The 16,760-nt window shown below is 40.2% G+C and overlaps 1 protein-coding gene across 1 annotated transcript in view; it reads left to right on the top strand.

Annotated features, from left to right (window-relative positions):
• LOC115369032 (matrix metalloproteinase-17-like) overlaps positions 1 to 16,760 on the top strand; it is a 110,758-nt gene that overhangs the window by 68,380 nt on the left and 25,618 nt on the right. The window contains exon 4 of the mRNA XM_030065532.1: positions 5,132 to 5,418. Within this exon, the coding sequence (XP_029921392.1) occupies positions 5,132 to 5,418 (287 nt within the window). The remainder of the gene's footprint in view (positions 1 to 5,131; positions 5,419 to 16,760) is intronic.

The raw sequence follows: 16,760 nt of genomic DNA, 5'->3' as shown, positions 1-16,760 counted from the left end.
TACGCACATACACACTCACATTGACGCACACTGGCAAAAGCATGGATGCAATCACCAACACTCTCCCATCTGAATTAGGATTAATAGGAAGGTGAATTGTCTGTGGAGGTTGAACCATTTGCGGAGCGACCTTGGCTCAAGCAGTCAGGGTTGCTATGCAACTGCAGAGCCAGATGCGTTCCTAAGGGTACTGGACAAACCATCCTCCTCTACTTCTGTGTCACCACTCTGGGTTTCAGATTTGACCCACACCTGACTTTTAATCACACCTGACACCTGTGAAAAGCCTCTCACTATCTCCAGGGCTGGCCCTGACCATTTGTGCACCCTTGGCAAGATTACCACTATCACACTGCCACCACATTTCCTCAACACAGTCCTTGCGTCAGTTCCCAGCATTATACAGTGCAACACCATCACTGGTACAAGCAATAAATGCTTTCAATATGCAGATTCCTTTGCAAAGAATAAAATAACTTATTTTGTGCAAAAATGCAATAAAGTAAACTAATTAAAAGAAGCTGCACTCAATATAACAATATACTTTATACTCCTGGGTGATCTGGCCTTCCCTGTCTATGTGTAGACTCTGATACACTTTAATGCGCTCAGATTTATGTTCTTACATCAGGGAAAAAACAAGATCTCATTAGCCTGTATTCTAATGATTTTACAGTTGTCATTTCCAAATGCTGATACTGAAACAGGAAAGATATCCTGGTATGGTAGCAGCTAATTGTAATAATTTGCAACATGACCTGGAAATGAGGAGCCTCATTCCACTGACTGAATTTAAAGCTGTGGTTACCGATATGGTCGCTGCATCAGTTGAACAACTTTTTTTTTTAACCGTTATTTGTTTTATTATTATTATTTGATGCTCTCATGTTTAGTCTTCTATTGCACTTATTTGGTACTGTCTAGGCCAGGACTCTGAAGCAACTTCCTGGTGAAATAAAATAGAATTTAAATAGAATTTAAAAAAAAAAAAAATGAAAATAAACACTGCACAAACAAACATTCACAAATAATGGCCAGAGTATAAATATGCAGTAACATGTTGAGATGCTGAACATAAAAGTGATAAAAAGTGATTCTAACATCAAAAGTGCAACTGTATGGTGGCAACTTCTCTGATTGTCTAGCTTTGACCGCACCTTGTAAGACACGTCTGGCCAGTCAGCAAGATCCAGAGCTGCAGTCTTGACAAACTCACATGTGCAGGCTGCACTGCAGCTGACAGCATCTTCACGCTGTAGAAAAGTGGTAGTATGAGGAGATGGTGTGCTTGTTCCCTCACCTGCAGGCAAATCCAAACATTCAGTTAATAATCATTTATTTTAACAGCCAAATCCCAGTGAGATAGCCTCTTTTCAGGGAGATCTGATTATGAAAACATGTACAAAGCGAACAAAACAGGATACACAATATGAGGTAGAAAGCCTGATTGTTTACACATATTATATTCTCCCGCTGAAGCTGAAAAGAAGTGGCAGCAGCGACAAGAGCTGTGGTACATATTGACAATTGAATATGACTAAATTAAGAGGAAAAAAGAAAGAAACTGAGGTAAAAAAAAAATGTTTTGCATCTGCTGTGCTGTTTTGTGATGCATCTCAAATCCATTCCTTCCCTACTTCTCTTTGTGTTGTACTGGGGAGGCTGTCAAATACAGCGAAAGCAGCTCTGCAAAAATAAAACTGAGGAGCAGGGGGCCCACCATATACAGTGGGTACCAAAACTCCGAATTAATATTTTGTTTTTATTATTTTTCTGAAACTAAAGTGACCACACCATTTGAAGACCAGCATATTAAGCTTGATAGAACAGAATATCATCTGCATACAGGATAAAAATCCCATGGAATGATGAAAACTCTACTCCATTTTGTAAAAGTACTGTCAAAAGACGATTTGGTCCAGGACAGTAGCAATACCAAAAACACTTTTTCCACATCATTTGATAGTATTAGTAGAGAGAGACATGAAGACAGGCAAGAGAGAGGGGATAGCATGCAGCAAAGCACCTCGTCTGGAATTGAGTCTGTATTTCTGCAACTTTGCCTTGATACATGAAACGTCTTCTAACAGATGAGCCACCAAACCAATAAAAGAATCATTCTGTTCTGCAGAGGCCCAGCTTCCCCCGTGACTTAAAATTGTATGGAACAGGATTACTTTTCCAGCAAGACAGTGACCCTAAACATGCACTGAAGCCATGCTAGGTCTATGTGAAATCCAAGGGAGAGCAAGGAGTGTTGACTTGCATGACTTTCCGTCATGCATCAGACCTACACATCAATTTGTAAGAGGAAAAGGAAACATACTGTTACATTAAAAACTACTTCCTGGGATGCTGTAACAGAATGCTGTAATAGAAAATATAAAATAAAAGGAAATAACAGGATTAAAAAAGGTCAGACCGTAAAAAACTGTGCCTTGAGAAATTATTCAAAAGAGGACACTGACTTTACTAGCCTAATTTCCTCTGACAGGCCATGTGGGGGCTTTAGTAGCACAGCTTCCAGTTGCCTTTTGTCTTGAGTCTAGACTGAGGAGCAGTGAGAAGAGCTCTGAGAATTCACAAGCAGTAAGACTTTGAAATCAATTCTTAAAGTGATCCGTAACCAGTGTAGGGAAGCGAGGATTGGAGTAATGAGTATGTATGAGCTGGAGGCATGAGAGCGATTTTTAACTGTGGCAAGACCAGAGGGAGTTGCAGTTGTCGAGATGAGAGAAGATAACAGAATGGATGACCTTCACCAGGTCAGTAGAAAATTAGAATGGATTTATGATATATTTTTCAGGTGAAATCAACCAGACTTCACCTGCTCATCAAAGCTCAGGATACTGCCAAATAACACCCCTTAATTCTTGGACACTGGCCTCACATTCAAAAATAGACCTCAAAGTTTATTTATGATTGAGAAGCTCTTTGAATGAGAAGGTAATACCGGTTCACTGGATCTACTTTCTCATTCAAACAGTTACATCATAAAAATTCTGCAGTCGGCATTAAAAAAAAAAGGAAATAAAGCAGACCACGTCTTCCTTAATTGATACTCTTGAGTCAAGTTTTCTTAGGTCATGTTTTTGAGAGGTGTTTTGTAAACAATACACGTAAACAAAAAGGAGGAAAAAGAGAAAATCTGCATTCCATAGTGGAGCAACCGGTGAGCCTGAGTGGCAGTATAGACATGTTCAGAAAACTGAAAAAGGATTCAGCATTTGGTGAGCTGATAACACATAAACTGCAAGAGCCAACAATGGCAGAGACCAGTGAGATAATCAGCTTCCCTGGTGGAGGGAGAAATTAATAACCTAATGTTTTAAACTTTTTGGATGAAAAATTGGCGGCCCTAATTGAGCCGATAAATGGAGAAAAACAGTGATAAAACTAATGATGTTAAAGACTACGCTGGCTTTGTAATTGTTCCCAGAGAATTAAAGTAGATTGATGCTGTAAAGATTATGTAATAGATCCTTCTCTCCCATTTCTCTAGAGGCTAGTGACAACCAACAAAACAAAACAAGCAGAGAGAAAGCTGAATCACATGCCTCTTTGTACAGCTTGACCAGTCACCAGCAGGTTATAAGATGGTTGGGATGCTAAGATGAGGTGAATTAGAGATCTGCACACTCCTGCTGTTTTTTAATGCTGCACCCACCCTGTATCACACCCACCGACTCCCACAAGCCATCGTACCAAGACCACCCACCAGCCCGCTCTGTGCATTCTCCATTCAGCCAGTTACTGTTCCAGTTTATAATTTATAATTTTTCACTCCTAATTGAAAAGCCCTATAAAAAAATCTCCATAAATGCTGAGTGTGATTAGATTTAAAAATAGGCCTAGATTGCCCAGCTACTTTGCGGTCTCTCTTTAGCAGCTGGGCAGATGACAGATGGACACCTGACAAAGCAAATAGTGACATTATTCAGCCTGCACTTTGACTGCCGGCACCTGTGCATGGCATCTAAAGTGAATCTCTCTCTCTCTCTCTGGACTGAGGCTTTGCTTTGCACCAATGAACAATTGCCATTTATCGGTCTTTCTTCACACCATATAGCTGATTGCAATGGCCAAATCAATGCTTGTATTTAGAGAAAGAGTCACACGGACACTTTGAATGCAAAACAGAAGCAGGGGAGGAGGAGGGCTGAGAGATTAATAAGAGGGGAGAGAAAGGATGAGAAGGGAGATGGAAAAACAGAGTGAGGAAATGGGGGAGGTTTAGTAAGATATGAAAGGGAGAGAAGACAGTTAGTATGATGTCTTAGAAAGAACGAAATGGCAGGACAGGTACGCGAGATAGTGAGAGGTATGACAGGGTAGAGAAATGAAATAAGAAGGAGGTCTGCAGGGAGAGACAGTGAATTGCTGGTAAGTTGTTCCTGAAAGCTCATTTTGTAATCTCCCACCAGCCATCAGTTCAACGTAATGCACATTGCATTCTGAGGCCAATAGCCAATATGTTTGCCAGTGTTAGGTGCAGGCAGGTCTCGGCATGAAATAGAAAAACTGATGGAATCACAGAAAATATGCAAACAGGAACTGTAATTCTCTTGCATAAATCTGCAGTCTGGTCCCGATGGCCAACATTGTGTGGTTGACCTATTTGCTATTATGCTTGGTAATTCAGAACACTCTGTCTCTCGTTCCATCACACCATTCTGTTCATCCTCTGCTAGCATGTATACTCACCCCCCTTCCTGTTTTCTGTTTCACTGGCTTTATCTTCTACTTTTTTTCTCCTGTGTTTGACTCCCCGTTTCCCCATGCTTTTTGCCTTTCACTCTCACCCCCTTTCTTTACTCCTGTTCATCACTCGTGATTCACCTCATGCTGTGCACATTTCTCTCCTTCTCTCACCTCTCTTCTCCTCTACTCTTCCTTTATGTCACTTCTTCTCATATCCTTTATCTAGCATCACATATCCTCTCCTCTCTTATTCTTTGTTCTCCTCTCAAGACTTTAATTCTACTCTCTTGCCTTTCTTCCCTCATTTTCCTCTCCTTCCATCTCCTGTCTTTTCCTCTCAACTTTCCCCTGGCACTCTCCTCATTTATATAATTCCTCTTTCTTCCTCTTCTATATCCTCTGATGTATTCATCCTCTCTTATTCTTCCAGAGTGAGGACCTTCCCTAAGGAGTCAGCCCTGCTGGGGAGGGATACTGTCCGAGCCCTGATGTACTACGCCTTGAAGGTGTGGAGCGACATCGCCCCGCTGAACTTCCACGAGGTGGCGGGCAGCGATGCCGACATTCAGATCGACTTCACCAAGGCCGACCACAATGACGGCTACCCCTTTGATGGGCCGGGGGGCACCGTGGCACACGCCTTCTTCCCCGGGGAGAAGTTCACAGCTGGGGATACACACTTTGATGATGATGAGGCCTGGACCTTCAGATCACCCGGTGAGGAATGTTGTTGTTTTTTTTTTTTGTTTTTTTTTTTAAAGTGAATTTAAACAGGACAAGGCTGATCTCTTCAGGCAGGTTGCTCCACAGTCTGAAAAAACCCTGACACTCTTGGTCTTTTGCCTCGACTGAGGAACAGAGAAAAGATTCCTTACCAAGAATCTCACACTGTATGCTCATACTGTATGCTCATGTGGATAATCACCCAGCAGGAGATCTTAGCTAGGAGCCAGTCCATTGCATACTTTAAAAGAGATTAATAAAATCTTAAAATCAATTATAAATTTTACACAGAGCAAATGGGGGAAGCTAAAACAGGAGTGATACAGTACATTCTGTCTTTTTGGTGCTTGTGAGTCTGGCAGCTACAGTATGTTGTACACCAGTTTTAGTTTGTAAAGATTTTGCTAGCCTTCACAGGTAAAGATCAAATTACCCTTGTCCCGGAACTAGTCCATTTCCAGTCTTTGCAGATAAAAGTGTCTGAACTTTTGCAACTCTTCTATGTTGGTGGTAGAAAGACTGCATGACTTGCTATTTAGCAACTTCCAGAGTTGTGTCTGTGAGAATAATTTCAAATTTGTCAGGATTTAATTGCGAAATACTTCCTCACTAGGTGTCCACAGTGATGCAGAATTAGCCTTGTTAGTTGAATGTCATCAATCCAATCCATGGCCATTCTGTTAACTGATAGCTGAATGCTGCAAAAGTATCTCCTTCTGCAGTCAGCCCCCCACTCTCTTTGCCATTGGTGATTCAGCCCTGTGCTGATGATACTGCAGCACTCCATCCTACCAAACAACACCTGCCCATCCACACTTTCCCTCTCGAAACACGTCATAGCAGCCCCATCTGCCGCATCATTGCCCTCAACCCCCACATGTGCTGGCACCCAAAACAAACACACACACACACACACACACACACACACACACACAAAAACACTACACTCCTGCCCCACTAATTTCAAACATCATTAAGACCTCCCTAACAGTGTCTGGTCTTGGCACCTTCTCCCTTTAGTGCCATCAGAGAAGATAAAGCATCAGTGCACTAAACCACTTTATCAAGCCCTCCTGCATCCACCCACTACAGTGTCCACAATAAAGCAACTAGTTCTGTCGAAAATATTGATATCCCATCTGGCAGCCTTCTACTCTGACGTATTTGAGTGTGTGGGGCCCCGCTCTTCTTCTTTCAGGGTCTCTACAACTATCAGTATAAATGTGCACATAGTTGCCGAATGTTCCTCCACAAATGACAGACAATCCCCTATTTCACTGTTTTGTATTAGCTCTCTTAATGACGGGTCTGCATCAGTCTCTGGCCAAAACCATTTAGGGAAAGGCTTTCCGACACACAGAAAGTCTTACTTTTACACTACCAAGCCCCAGTTCCTCCAAGCTTTTCTTTACAGAGCTTATAAAGCTGCCCCTATTGACCCTACTCTGCAGACTCCCATCACTCCTCCAGCTCAACTAGCAAGGAGGTTGATGGAAGAGCTGTTCCAGAGCCTTTTAACTTTATCCAGTAATTTAGTGCTAACATTGTTTGCTGCAACCTCAGTGGTGCCCCCGTAGTCACTGACTGACTTTATCATTGCCCGATAGATCATCAACATTAGATTCCTATCTGCCCCCTGAAGCATCCCAGGAACTAAGCCTACTTTAGAATGAATAATATCATTATAAATACATTGAACTCTGTTTGGGCAAAATTATGTCATTTTATTTATTTATTTTTTATATAATAAAGCATTTTGCTACTGCTGGCCAGCTGCCACACAAGGTGACTGCCTATATTACCACTGACTATAACTGATCCCTGACAACCAGACCATAGTTGGTCTGCCAAATGACAGACCCGAGAAACTTATTTCACACACCAGCAAACCTATTGACATTAGCTAATTGGAGGCTGCATCTCTGCAGTAGTGTGATTAATAAGGAAACAAGTTACTCAGTGGGCCAAATCTAAATTTGAATAATGAGGTATTTTACATGAGGGATTAGCGTACAGTCTTGTCTGACCATTGAAACAGGCCTTTGTCACTGCCTTGTGAATTATTTGAAAATCAAAAGGTAGGCCTATCACTTATAAATCAGCAAGTCAGTGTCAGCATGCACTGGATGGGAATTTGTCAGGAAATGCTAAAAATTACAGACTATTGGACACAAAGGATGCAACACTATATTGGTACTGAGAAACAGTGCAATTAAAAACTATGACAATACTGTAACCATTTCTTTTAACACTGTGTCCATAGTTTTAATACCCTTGGTGATGCATCGTGCTCTGCCCTCTGTGAAGCACAATGAAGAGGCAGCAATATGATGTTAAAACTAACTTGAGACAAGTGTAACTAGCTTTTCATGTCTTGTTACTTACTTATCAAATAACTTTTTGATTAGTTTCAATAGCTTTCCAGTCACCTCATAACACTTTTATTCCTCTGCAGGTTGTGTTAACCAAGGTAGTAAGTACTCTCTCAGTTGTTACTGACTCTGATTTGCCATCTGTGTTAATATTGCTTCATCTGAGTGCAGCATTCAACACTCGTTCAACATGCTTTGACAGTTTGGAGACTTACTGTATGCTGATGTTCAGTGATAAGCACTTTCATGGTGTCATTGATAACTACCTTATAGAACAGAGTTATGGTCCACAGCATTATCACTTCTATATTCCCCATAGTGCAGCTTGGTGTGCCTCAGGGTTCAGTGTTTGGCCCATTACTTTTCTCCATTTATATGCCACCTGTCAGTGATTTCTCAGTAGATTTGGTATTCATTTTCTCTGCTACACTGACGAGACAGCATGTAGCTTGGCTGAAGTTGATTGTATGAAACAGCACCGAGTTGTTCCTGCTGGTCTGGACAGGCTCCGTAACACTGAAGACATTTGCGTAAAGTTTAGTAAATACATGTTTTAAATAAAGACGGCTGTAATATTTTTCATCAAATTTTTTCTGAATGGTCACAACAAACAAAAAAATAATGGAAAGGGGGTTAATATTGTGGTTCAAATTTATATTATTGCAGATAAGTGTGTAGTAAAAAAATAATAATAATAATAAAATATTGCATTGTTACATCCCGACTAGATGGAGGTGCGCACTTTGTCTCACTTATGCTGCTTTCGAGTTTTGCTCATCCCGCCTCCAAGTCTGAAAGCTGCGAATACAACCTGATACTCATGAGTGCTTTTGGTCAGAAGTAACAACAAAGTTAACACTAGGAGTGTTTCTGGCTCTTCATGTATTTTAGCTGCTTTGAGCTGCTGCAGCAGAGTGAAGATGAAGTGAAGAGTGAAGTGAGGGGATGTGCATCAGGCATGTAATTGACATTTTAATTATTAGCCACAAGTCATTGCCTTTTGCTACGAGTCATTTCCACAAGTCATGCGTTTGTTCAGAGCAATTTACTTAGATATAACTTAAAATGGCATTAGGAAATAGGAAACAGTTTTTGTGGATGTGGTTTTCATACTCTCCTCTATATACATCTTCACCTTACAATACATCTTCCAATTAGACATATCATGCCAGTGAATGACAGCAGGTTATGTCCTCAAATCTACCTTAATCCTTAATGACACAATGCGACTATATATCCCTCCACAGCAAATATGAAAACTATTGGAGTTATCGCCTTCACATATTGAACATATGGCCATATGGTGGGGCTAGAGGAAAAGTCTTAGGTTCACCAAAATAAATAAGGTTGTCCCTCAAGGGATCACGAATCTGCACAACAATTTTGAAAAGATTTGAACATTCACAGCCAGGTTCTGTTGTGGCATGTGCTGAAGGGCAGTCGGGGTGAATCCATAATATCCCCAACCTGTCGTTTTAGGAATATAATTATTTTTACATCTTTTCTGGCTTTTTAATGTCAATCACCTCATAAACTATTGCCAACGGCCCATGAATGCAGCATTAGTTTCTGGAAATGCAGTTTTCTCTTCCACGAGAACTCCATTGGCTGAAAAACAGCCTGAAGCTCCTCTCTGCTCAATATAGATCAGTGGGAAATGCAGCTGACACTTTCTGAATGTTTTTCCAAGTTTATGTCATTGCAGAGATAAATTAGTAACCCAAGACAGATTATTCTAACTGCAACTGTTCTTAACCTGTAATTTAATTTTTTTTTTATGATTAACCCTACTTTGTATATAGTACATTTGGGTGCATAAACTGAAATATAATAAGCACATATAAGGATTAGCACCTGCCAAAGTGAAACATCTCCAGTGTTTTACTGCTTTGGGTTGTTTGGGCTAATGTAGTGGGATTCAAACTATGGATCCCGACCCACTGGTGGGTCCCAGCATGGAACCAGGTGGGTTGTGGGAAGACTGTTTGGATGTGTGCATTCTTTTCTGAAATACAGAGGACAGAAACTTGTAAATCATTAAATATAGGCACAGTTGCTGGTGCACTATCAAACAATGAGAGTTATGCTCCCAAAGCAAAAGTATGATCAGTCGATTTGTATATTGATTACGCCTTTGCAGCCCCTTAATGTGTTCTTTACCTGGAAAAGTTCACATGTGGTAACATCAGATTCTCTGTTGATTTAAATGATATGTAATGTTCAACAGTTTTATTGATTTGCTTATACAGAATGTAAGATGGTGTTTCTCAAGTAAATATAGAATAAATCATCACATGAGACTTATTGATGCACTTATCTATCCTCCTAATGATGGATAAGATGCATTTATCCATCTTCTTAAAGATGGATAGGTGCATTTAGAGCCTTTAAGCACTTGTTGACAGCTTTATTTGACTTTGCAAAATAATTGGTGGGTCTTGGGACACCTAGTTTATCTACATGTGGGTCCTAACATCAAAAAGTTTGGGAACCCCTGGGCTGATGCATTGATTTACTGCAATTTTAATGAGTTAGACAACTGTAGCTTGAATAATAAGACCAAATTGCATTCATCAAACAAGTTAAAAAGAACTTGATTACCCATCAAAAGAGAGCAGTGGGTTTTGACTCGAGGGCAGAGTGTTAGCAGCTTTGCATTGAACTCCACCAGCTCTGCCTTTTTGGAAAATAGTCCTGCCTTTATCAGGAAAAGGCTTAATTCTTTGACAGCCTGGGAACACTCAAAACTCAAAAACATTGCTTTAGTATTTTTTTATGGATCTTTTGATTTTCAAAGACTTGGCATGGTTTCTTGTTCACTCTGGTGTGACCAAAGAAAATTTAGTGGCACAACTGGAAAAAAAAAAAAAAACGCTGCAAAATGGGACCAAATGGTCACACTCCATAGCCCTGGAAGCTGCAGTCATACAGATTTATTTATTTTTTTTCTCTTTCTCTCTGCTGTCCTTCCTTCTTTTGAAAAAGATTGAGCTTGTGTGTGTGTATGAGAAATAGAGGGACAAAGGTCAGTACACTGATCCAGATGTAAAGGAGAAAAGAGGGAAGGATAGAGTAGTTGAGTGTTGTAGTCACACAGATGCTCCCTCCTTGCAGCCATACAGATGATAACATTAATCATTAACTCACAGTTTCTTTGACTTGCTCCTACCTTCCTCCTTTCATCTGAATGACTTCGATTTTGAATGTTCCCTATCACTTCCATGCCTCCTACCTCCGTCCTTCACTTCTTTTTGATCGATAGAAAGAGAGCAGACGAGAAAGACGGGTGATAAAGTCGCAATAAATGGAGAGTTTTTTTCTTTTAATAAAACTTCATTTAACAACAAAATGACCTGTCAATCTCACCTCGTTCATAAAGTGTATCCAGCCTCCAAACCTGCCCCCCTGAGGAACAAACTCTCTCATAACTCATCAGAACTACTCACAACTCATGGTCGACATCTTGACATGTTGTCTGCTCGTGTGTTTTCTTCTGCATTATGACTGTAATGTTTGTGATTTCCTCACTGGGTCGGCACCTTTTGCACACCCGTCCGGCCGTGAAAAGGTCTCCTCTCTCTGTGGTCCTTCAAGATTTCCTTTTTTTTTCCAAGTTCCTCCTCTGAGTTTCTGGGGGAGTTTTGTCTCACCTGCTGTGAGGTTATGTCAGGGGGTGTAGTCCTGTTTGTGGGCATGTAAAGCCCTTTGTGACTTTGTGTAAATGGTGATATTGAGCTTCAAATACACTTAAGCTTGAATTTGAACTTGATTTTGATACATTGCCAGGGATATGCTGTGCATTGTGGGATAGGAAACGTGCCCTGTGGGATATGAAAGCGCACCATGCACATGATGAAGCCTTCTCCTGTGTCTTACACTTTCCTCCTGCCGTCAAAAGAAATGGCGCTTCATTCCCTGCTTTTCACCTGTCATGCAAAAAGATGGTCAACAAAGGAACAAGACGTTCAGTTCCTGGCTTTGTACAAATTGAGTTTGGCTGGCTGTTTGATTCCCTTAACATACCAATTTTAGAGTGTGTAACAGGCACAATATTAGGAATGTAGTTAAATCCTTGCTTGCTCTAAGTAGTGCCTTACACCTCTCCACAATGCAGCATGTCACACCTGCATTGACACGTTTGTTCCTACCCAGGAACACTGTCATTCAACTGTGCACCAAACAACACAAACAGTATTCTTTTCTCTTGATTCTTTTGTTGAAATTTGAACAAAAAACTAAATAGTGAGCCACAAAATCTCCACCAAGTGCAATCAAATATGAACTTAACAATACAAACAGAGGACAAGGCTCCCACCATCTCCAAAATGATAGAAAAGTACCTCTCTGTCTCTCTTTATAGTTACGAAAAGGACAGCTACTCTCCAAAGACTGGAGAGGGAGGAGGATGCTCTAAGAAAGATGGGGCCAAAGTATTTCTGACAGGCTTTCAAAGTAGGATAAAAGATGAAGAGTCTTTGGTAGGAAGTGCCCAGAATAGTTAGACAAGGGAGATGATATCCTGAAAACCGTATTGAGTTTCCACTCTCTCCAAGGCCAATGCACCAAAAACTAGAACACAGTCTGTCAAACTTTGGACCAAAGCCGTGCTTCCACCCTTTATTCATCTTCCAAATTATATTTTAAAAAAAAGATGCTTTATTCATTGAAATAGTGAATATAGTATCTGTAGTTGTCATAATAATCAAAGTAAACCAGTGGCTTTGAAAACCTCATTCCACTTCCTTCAGCTTCACTCGTTTTACCTTCAGCAATGCAAATTTTCGACGCATAATTTGGAAAGTTGAGTCGAAATGTGGCATGAGTTGTGCAGTTGAAAATCTACCATACCTGAAAAAATAATTGCTGCTGTTCCGTGCCATGCATTGTTTCTGGGCTGTGTAATAATACCCCTTTTTGGTTTTTTTTAAGCAGTTGAGGGTAGACATTATGATCTGGGTGTATTTGAAGCTTTATATTAAGTTTTAAGGAGGTTTAACAAGCTAAATGATCATTAAAGACAATTTAAGTTTCCGGCTGCACTCAACAGTCAAATGTATCTGTGATTTTGGACAATCAGTCAACAGGTGATACAAATCCATTTCTCCTAAAGCTGGAAAAAACAACAACAACAACAATCTGTCAGAAAGCAAACTCGATGAAGCGTAATGAAGAGTGGTTTTGTCACACTGATGCTGTGACAGCGTGATTTCCAGGGTTAGGAAAGGATTGGATGAGATATGATAATACTTTATGGTCCATCCAATTTGCCTGTGGCTTCACCATGGTTGCAAAAAAATACATCAAACAAAAATCACATCACAGGACAGATAAACAAGTACAAAAAAAAACACTGTTCAAAGCACTGAGTTAAATAAAGTTCACTCACAGGACATGCAAACTTTAGGTTCTCCTGCAATCATCATCCTCCTCATTGGCACAATATTTAACCTTAAAATTTAATCTTAATTAGACAAGGGATGGAGCAAAACTGTTTGCTTTGTGAAAACATATCCAGTGTGCAGCTAAAAGTAGATGTGAAAGGCTTCAAGACACATTCAATGAGCCCCAAAGTTCAGCCTCATTTTCAACAGAGCAGCAGGAGTAAGAAACACTTCATCATATCAGAGAAAAGAAAAAAAGCTGTTCATCATGAATCATGTAAAGCTGGTTTATGGTAAATTTCCCACTGTTCTGTATATCTTTGCCAGCAGAGTTGGGCAGGGGTTATGTTTACACCCCTTTCTGTCAAGGTGTGTGTAGTAGGATGTGTCAAAAAAGCATGGAATGGATTAATGAATGAATTAATGGATCTGTTCAGAACTTTATGAGAAGGTTGCTCATGGGGCAAGGGCACAGCTGATTAACTTTTCACATGCATGGTTTGGGCATGGCTTCTCACTAGATGGCATTTAACATCCAAAGGGATGAATGTAATTCCATCAAACTTTGTGTAACTTTCAGCACTTATAAGAAGAGGCAATCTCATCATTATTGGACCAGTCAAACATGGGCATGTTGAAAATGATCATTTCTTGATTAAACAAAACCAACCTGCCGACTTTTTTGAAATATGGTTAGAATGGTAATGTCCACTGAACAAATAGTGCTAACAGACTCGTGTCCTGTTTCTGGAACAGTTATGAAAATATTAGCATTTCCTTACGTGAAACAAGTTGGTAATGGGACATAGAAGAAACTGTCATCTTTTGGTGAAAATCTGACATGAGTATGATATTCGTTTCTACTATTCATTCTACTACTACCATCTAGCTTTTTACATCATTGTATTTTTGGTATTTTATGTCTTTTTTTCCATTCTTCTCTACTGTGTACGTTAGGCTTTATTTTCATTTATGTTTCTGCAAAGCACATGTTCAAACTTTACTGTATGACATGCTGCAGAAATAAATCTTGATTGACTGGAACAACCAGTCAGGCTTATATAGAAACATAATTTCAGGTTATCAAAAGCAATAAATTAATTAGATTTTTGGATGGCCTTAGGATATAAACATTGCATCAGGTTGCAAAAAAATTTTTATGTGGATTTACGTTTAAATTTATACAAGACATGCCCTCTGTAGATAAAGTCACAATCCTCCGTCACAGATCTTCTCCTTATCTTTGAGATTAAAAACCCCAGGTTGGAAGATGGATGCTATCGGGGCCAGAGGGAATGTGGCTGTTAGGCAGACGTGCCCAGCTGGAGAGTCTGTGAACCTGCCAGGGTCCCCCTCCCACCCCCCGTGCCCTGTCAAGGCTGTGAACCATATGTTACAGGACAGCAGCTCAATCTGCTCCCATTAGACGTCCCACCGGGCCGCAGCAGTGGCAGGACATGGGGATGATGGGCCAGTGATAATCTGTGTGTCTGTGTGTGTGTGTGTGTGTGTGTGTAATTGTGCAGTTGTGGGGCAAGCATAAACTGCACTGACACAGACTTTGCCAGGAGGGTGTCTGTTTTCTCTGTATCATTTTGATCATTAATGTCATAATAATAAACTTGTTGCCGGACCCCAGCGAGGGGGAAAGCCCTAAAACAGCGGTATCTAACTGGTGCCGCTGAGGACCCCCAACTCCACCAGGTGATTTCACTGATTAGTCCATTCTGTCTGCGTGAAGGTAAGGTGATCAGTGAAATCACCTGGTGGAGTTTTTTGTTAGAATGAAAACCTGCAGCCTCTTGACCCTGGTATGTCACTAGCTGATTTACTGACTTTTTTCGGGATTAACAAAGTTAGAGCCCCCAAATGATGAACTTTATCAAACTTGAACCTGTTATGTGCATTTTTTTTTTTTTTTCATATTTCATCAAAATATCTACTAAGGAAGACAAAATGATGGCTCCATGCTACAGTGGATTTTAAAGGGCAATAATGTATAGCTACATGATAAAGAAAAACAAAATCTCAGCATCAGCAAACTGGTAAACATTTCATATCCATTAGTGCAAAATAAACCTGGGTTATTGCTGTTGCACTTAGTGCTAATTTAGACAAAATACAAATGTATTGAATGAATGAGCTATCTTAAACCTGCACTAAGTGAATTCAGAACCTTTTAACGATCCTGAAACTAATTTGTGCTTTATGGAGGCTTTTGTACCCCTAATTATATAAACCCAAAATGAGTAGCCCAGCCATTTTCAGTTCTTCTTCATTTCTTTTCTCTCATTGTTGTCAGTCTTTGGCCCTACAGTGTAAAATTGGGACTCCTACTTCTCCTCGGTCACTGCTTCAACTTCATTCAAAGCTTCTCTGAAACTAAAAATTCTGCAGACGAACATATCCTAATCCAAGATTAGTGTGCCTCTTTCACTGCAGTCAGCTCAGCGGCGACAGAAAAAGTTCATTCAAATCAGTTGTTTACCTTGTTGCTGAAAATCTGCAGCTTCGCCACATGTTGAAACTGCAGCTCAGAGACAAAATAATCCAAGTCATCCAACAAGAGCCTCAGGACAATGACAATGTACCCTTCATATCCATCGTAAAAATGCATTTTTTTTGCCGTAACTTTCGGTTTTGTACAACCAACCTGCCGTGAACCTGTTAGCAGGACCGACTCTGACAGTTTGAGCTCTTAACACCCTCTATTGGTCATAAATCAGTTACTGCAGCATTAAATTACTATTTTAATCTTCTTTTTATTTCTGTATTATGTCCCGTTTTGACCAGAACACATGTTAATACTGTCATCAACACTAATATTGATAATAGGAATATGATTAGACTCCAAGATCCACATGAAGACAGCCAGTTGGAAAACAAAAAAGCTATAATAATGACGCACATGGTGAGCAAAGATAGAAAAGATAAATAGAAGATGATATTATAAAACACAAATGTACATTGTGTTGTTTGTTAAATACTGGAGAGCCTTTGCGGTGACAGCTCAACATTTAGAGGAGGAGGTCCGGCAACCATGGCCCTGGCTTTTCTAGTTTTTATAGCACTTTCTTAGAAATTCACAGCTTATAACATTGCGGCATGAGAGGGATTTGTGCCTCATTTAAATGCAGTCATTACAGTGGAATAGTAGTGATCACATACAGGACATTTTCCTTCTCGAACGCTGTCCCTCTATGAGCCCTGTAACCTCAGCCAAGGCTCCCAGGTGCTGAAAAGATGTGATTGGTCAATCATTACACTCCATTTTCTCTAAACTGCTTCCATCGCTTTGATTGAAACACAATGGAGACTACTATGGCAAGTGGAGAAGTGCAGTGGTATGCTTGGCATTTAGTTTCGTCACATTTAAATAATCACACGGTGGATTTCAATAAAGCTGAGGGGACTGCATTTCAAGGTGGCTGGCATTCAATTCCAACACAATTTCAGGATTCCATTCTTTAAAAGCAAATCCCCACTCGGTGTTTTTTAGGACAGACACAAAGCAATACATGAAAGAATGTAGTAAAGATTTTGGTTTTCATTTTTGGGATATTTTCTGGATGTCACAAATGAA

The sequence above is a fragment of the Myripristis murdjan genome, chromosome 12, assembly GCF_902150065.1.
Source record: "Myripristis murdjan chromosome 12, fMyrMur1.1, whole genome shotgun sequence".
In the NCBI taxonomy this organism is placed as follows: domain Eukaryota; kingdom Metazoa; phylum Chordata; class Actinopteri; order Holocentriformes; family Holocentridae; genus Myripristis; species Myripristis murdjan.
This window is presented reverse-complemented; position numbering and strand designations above follow the sequence as displayed.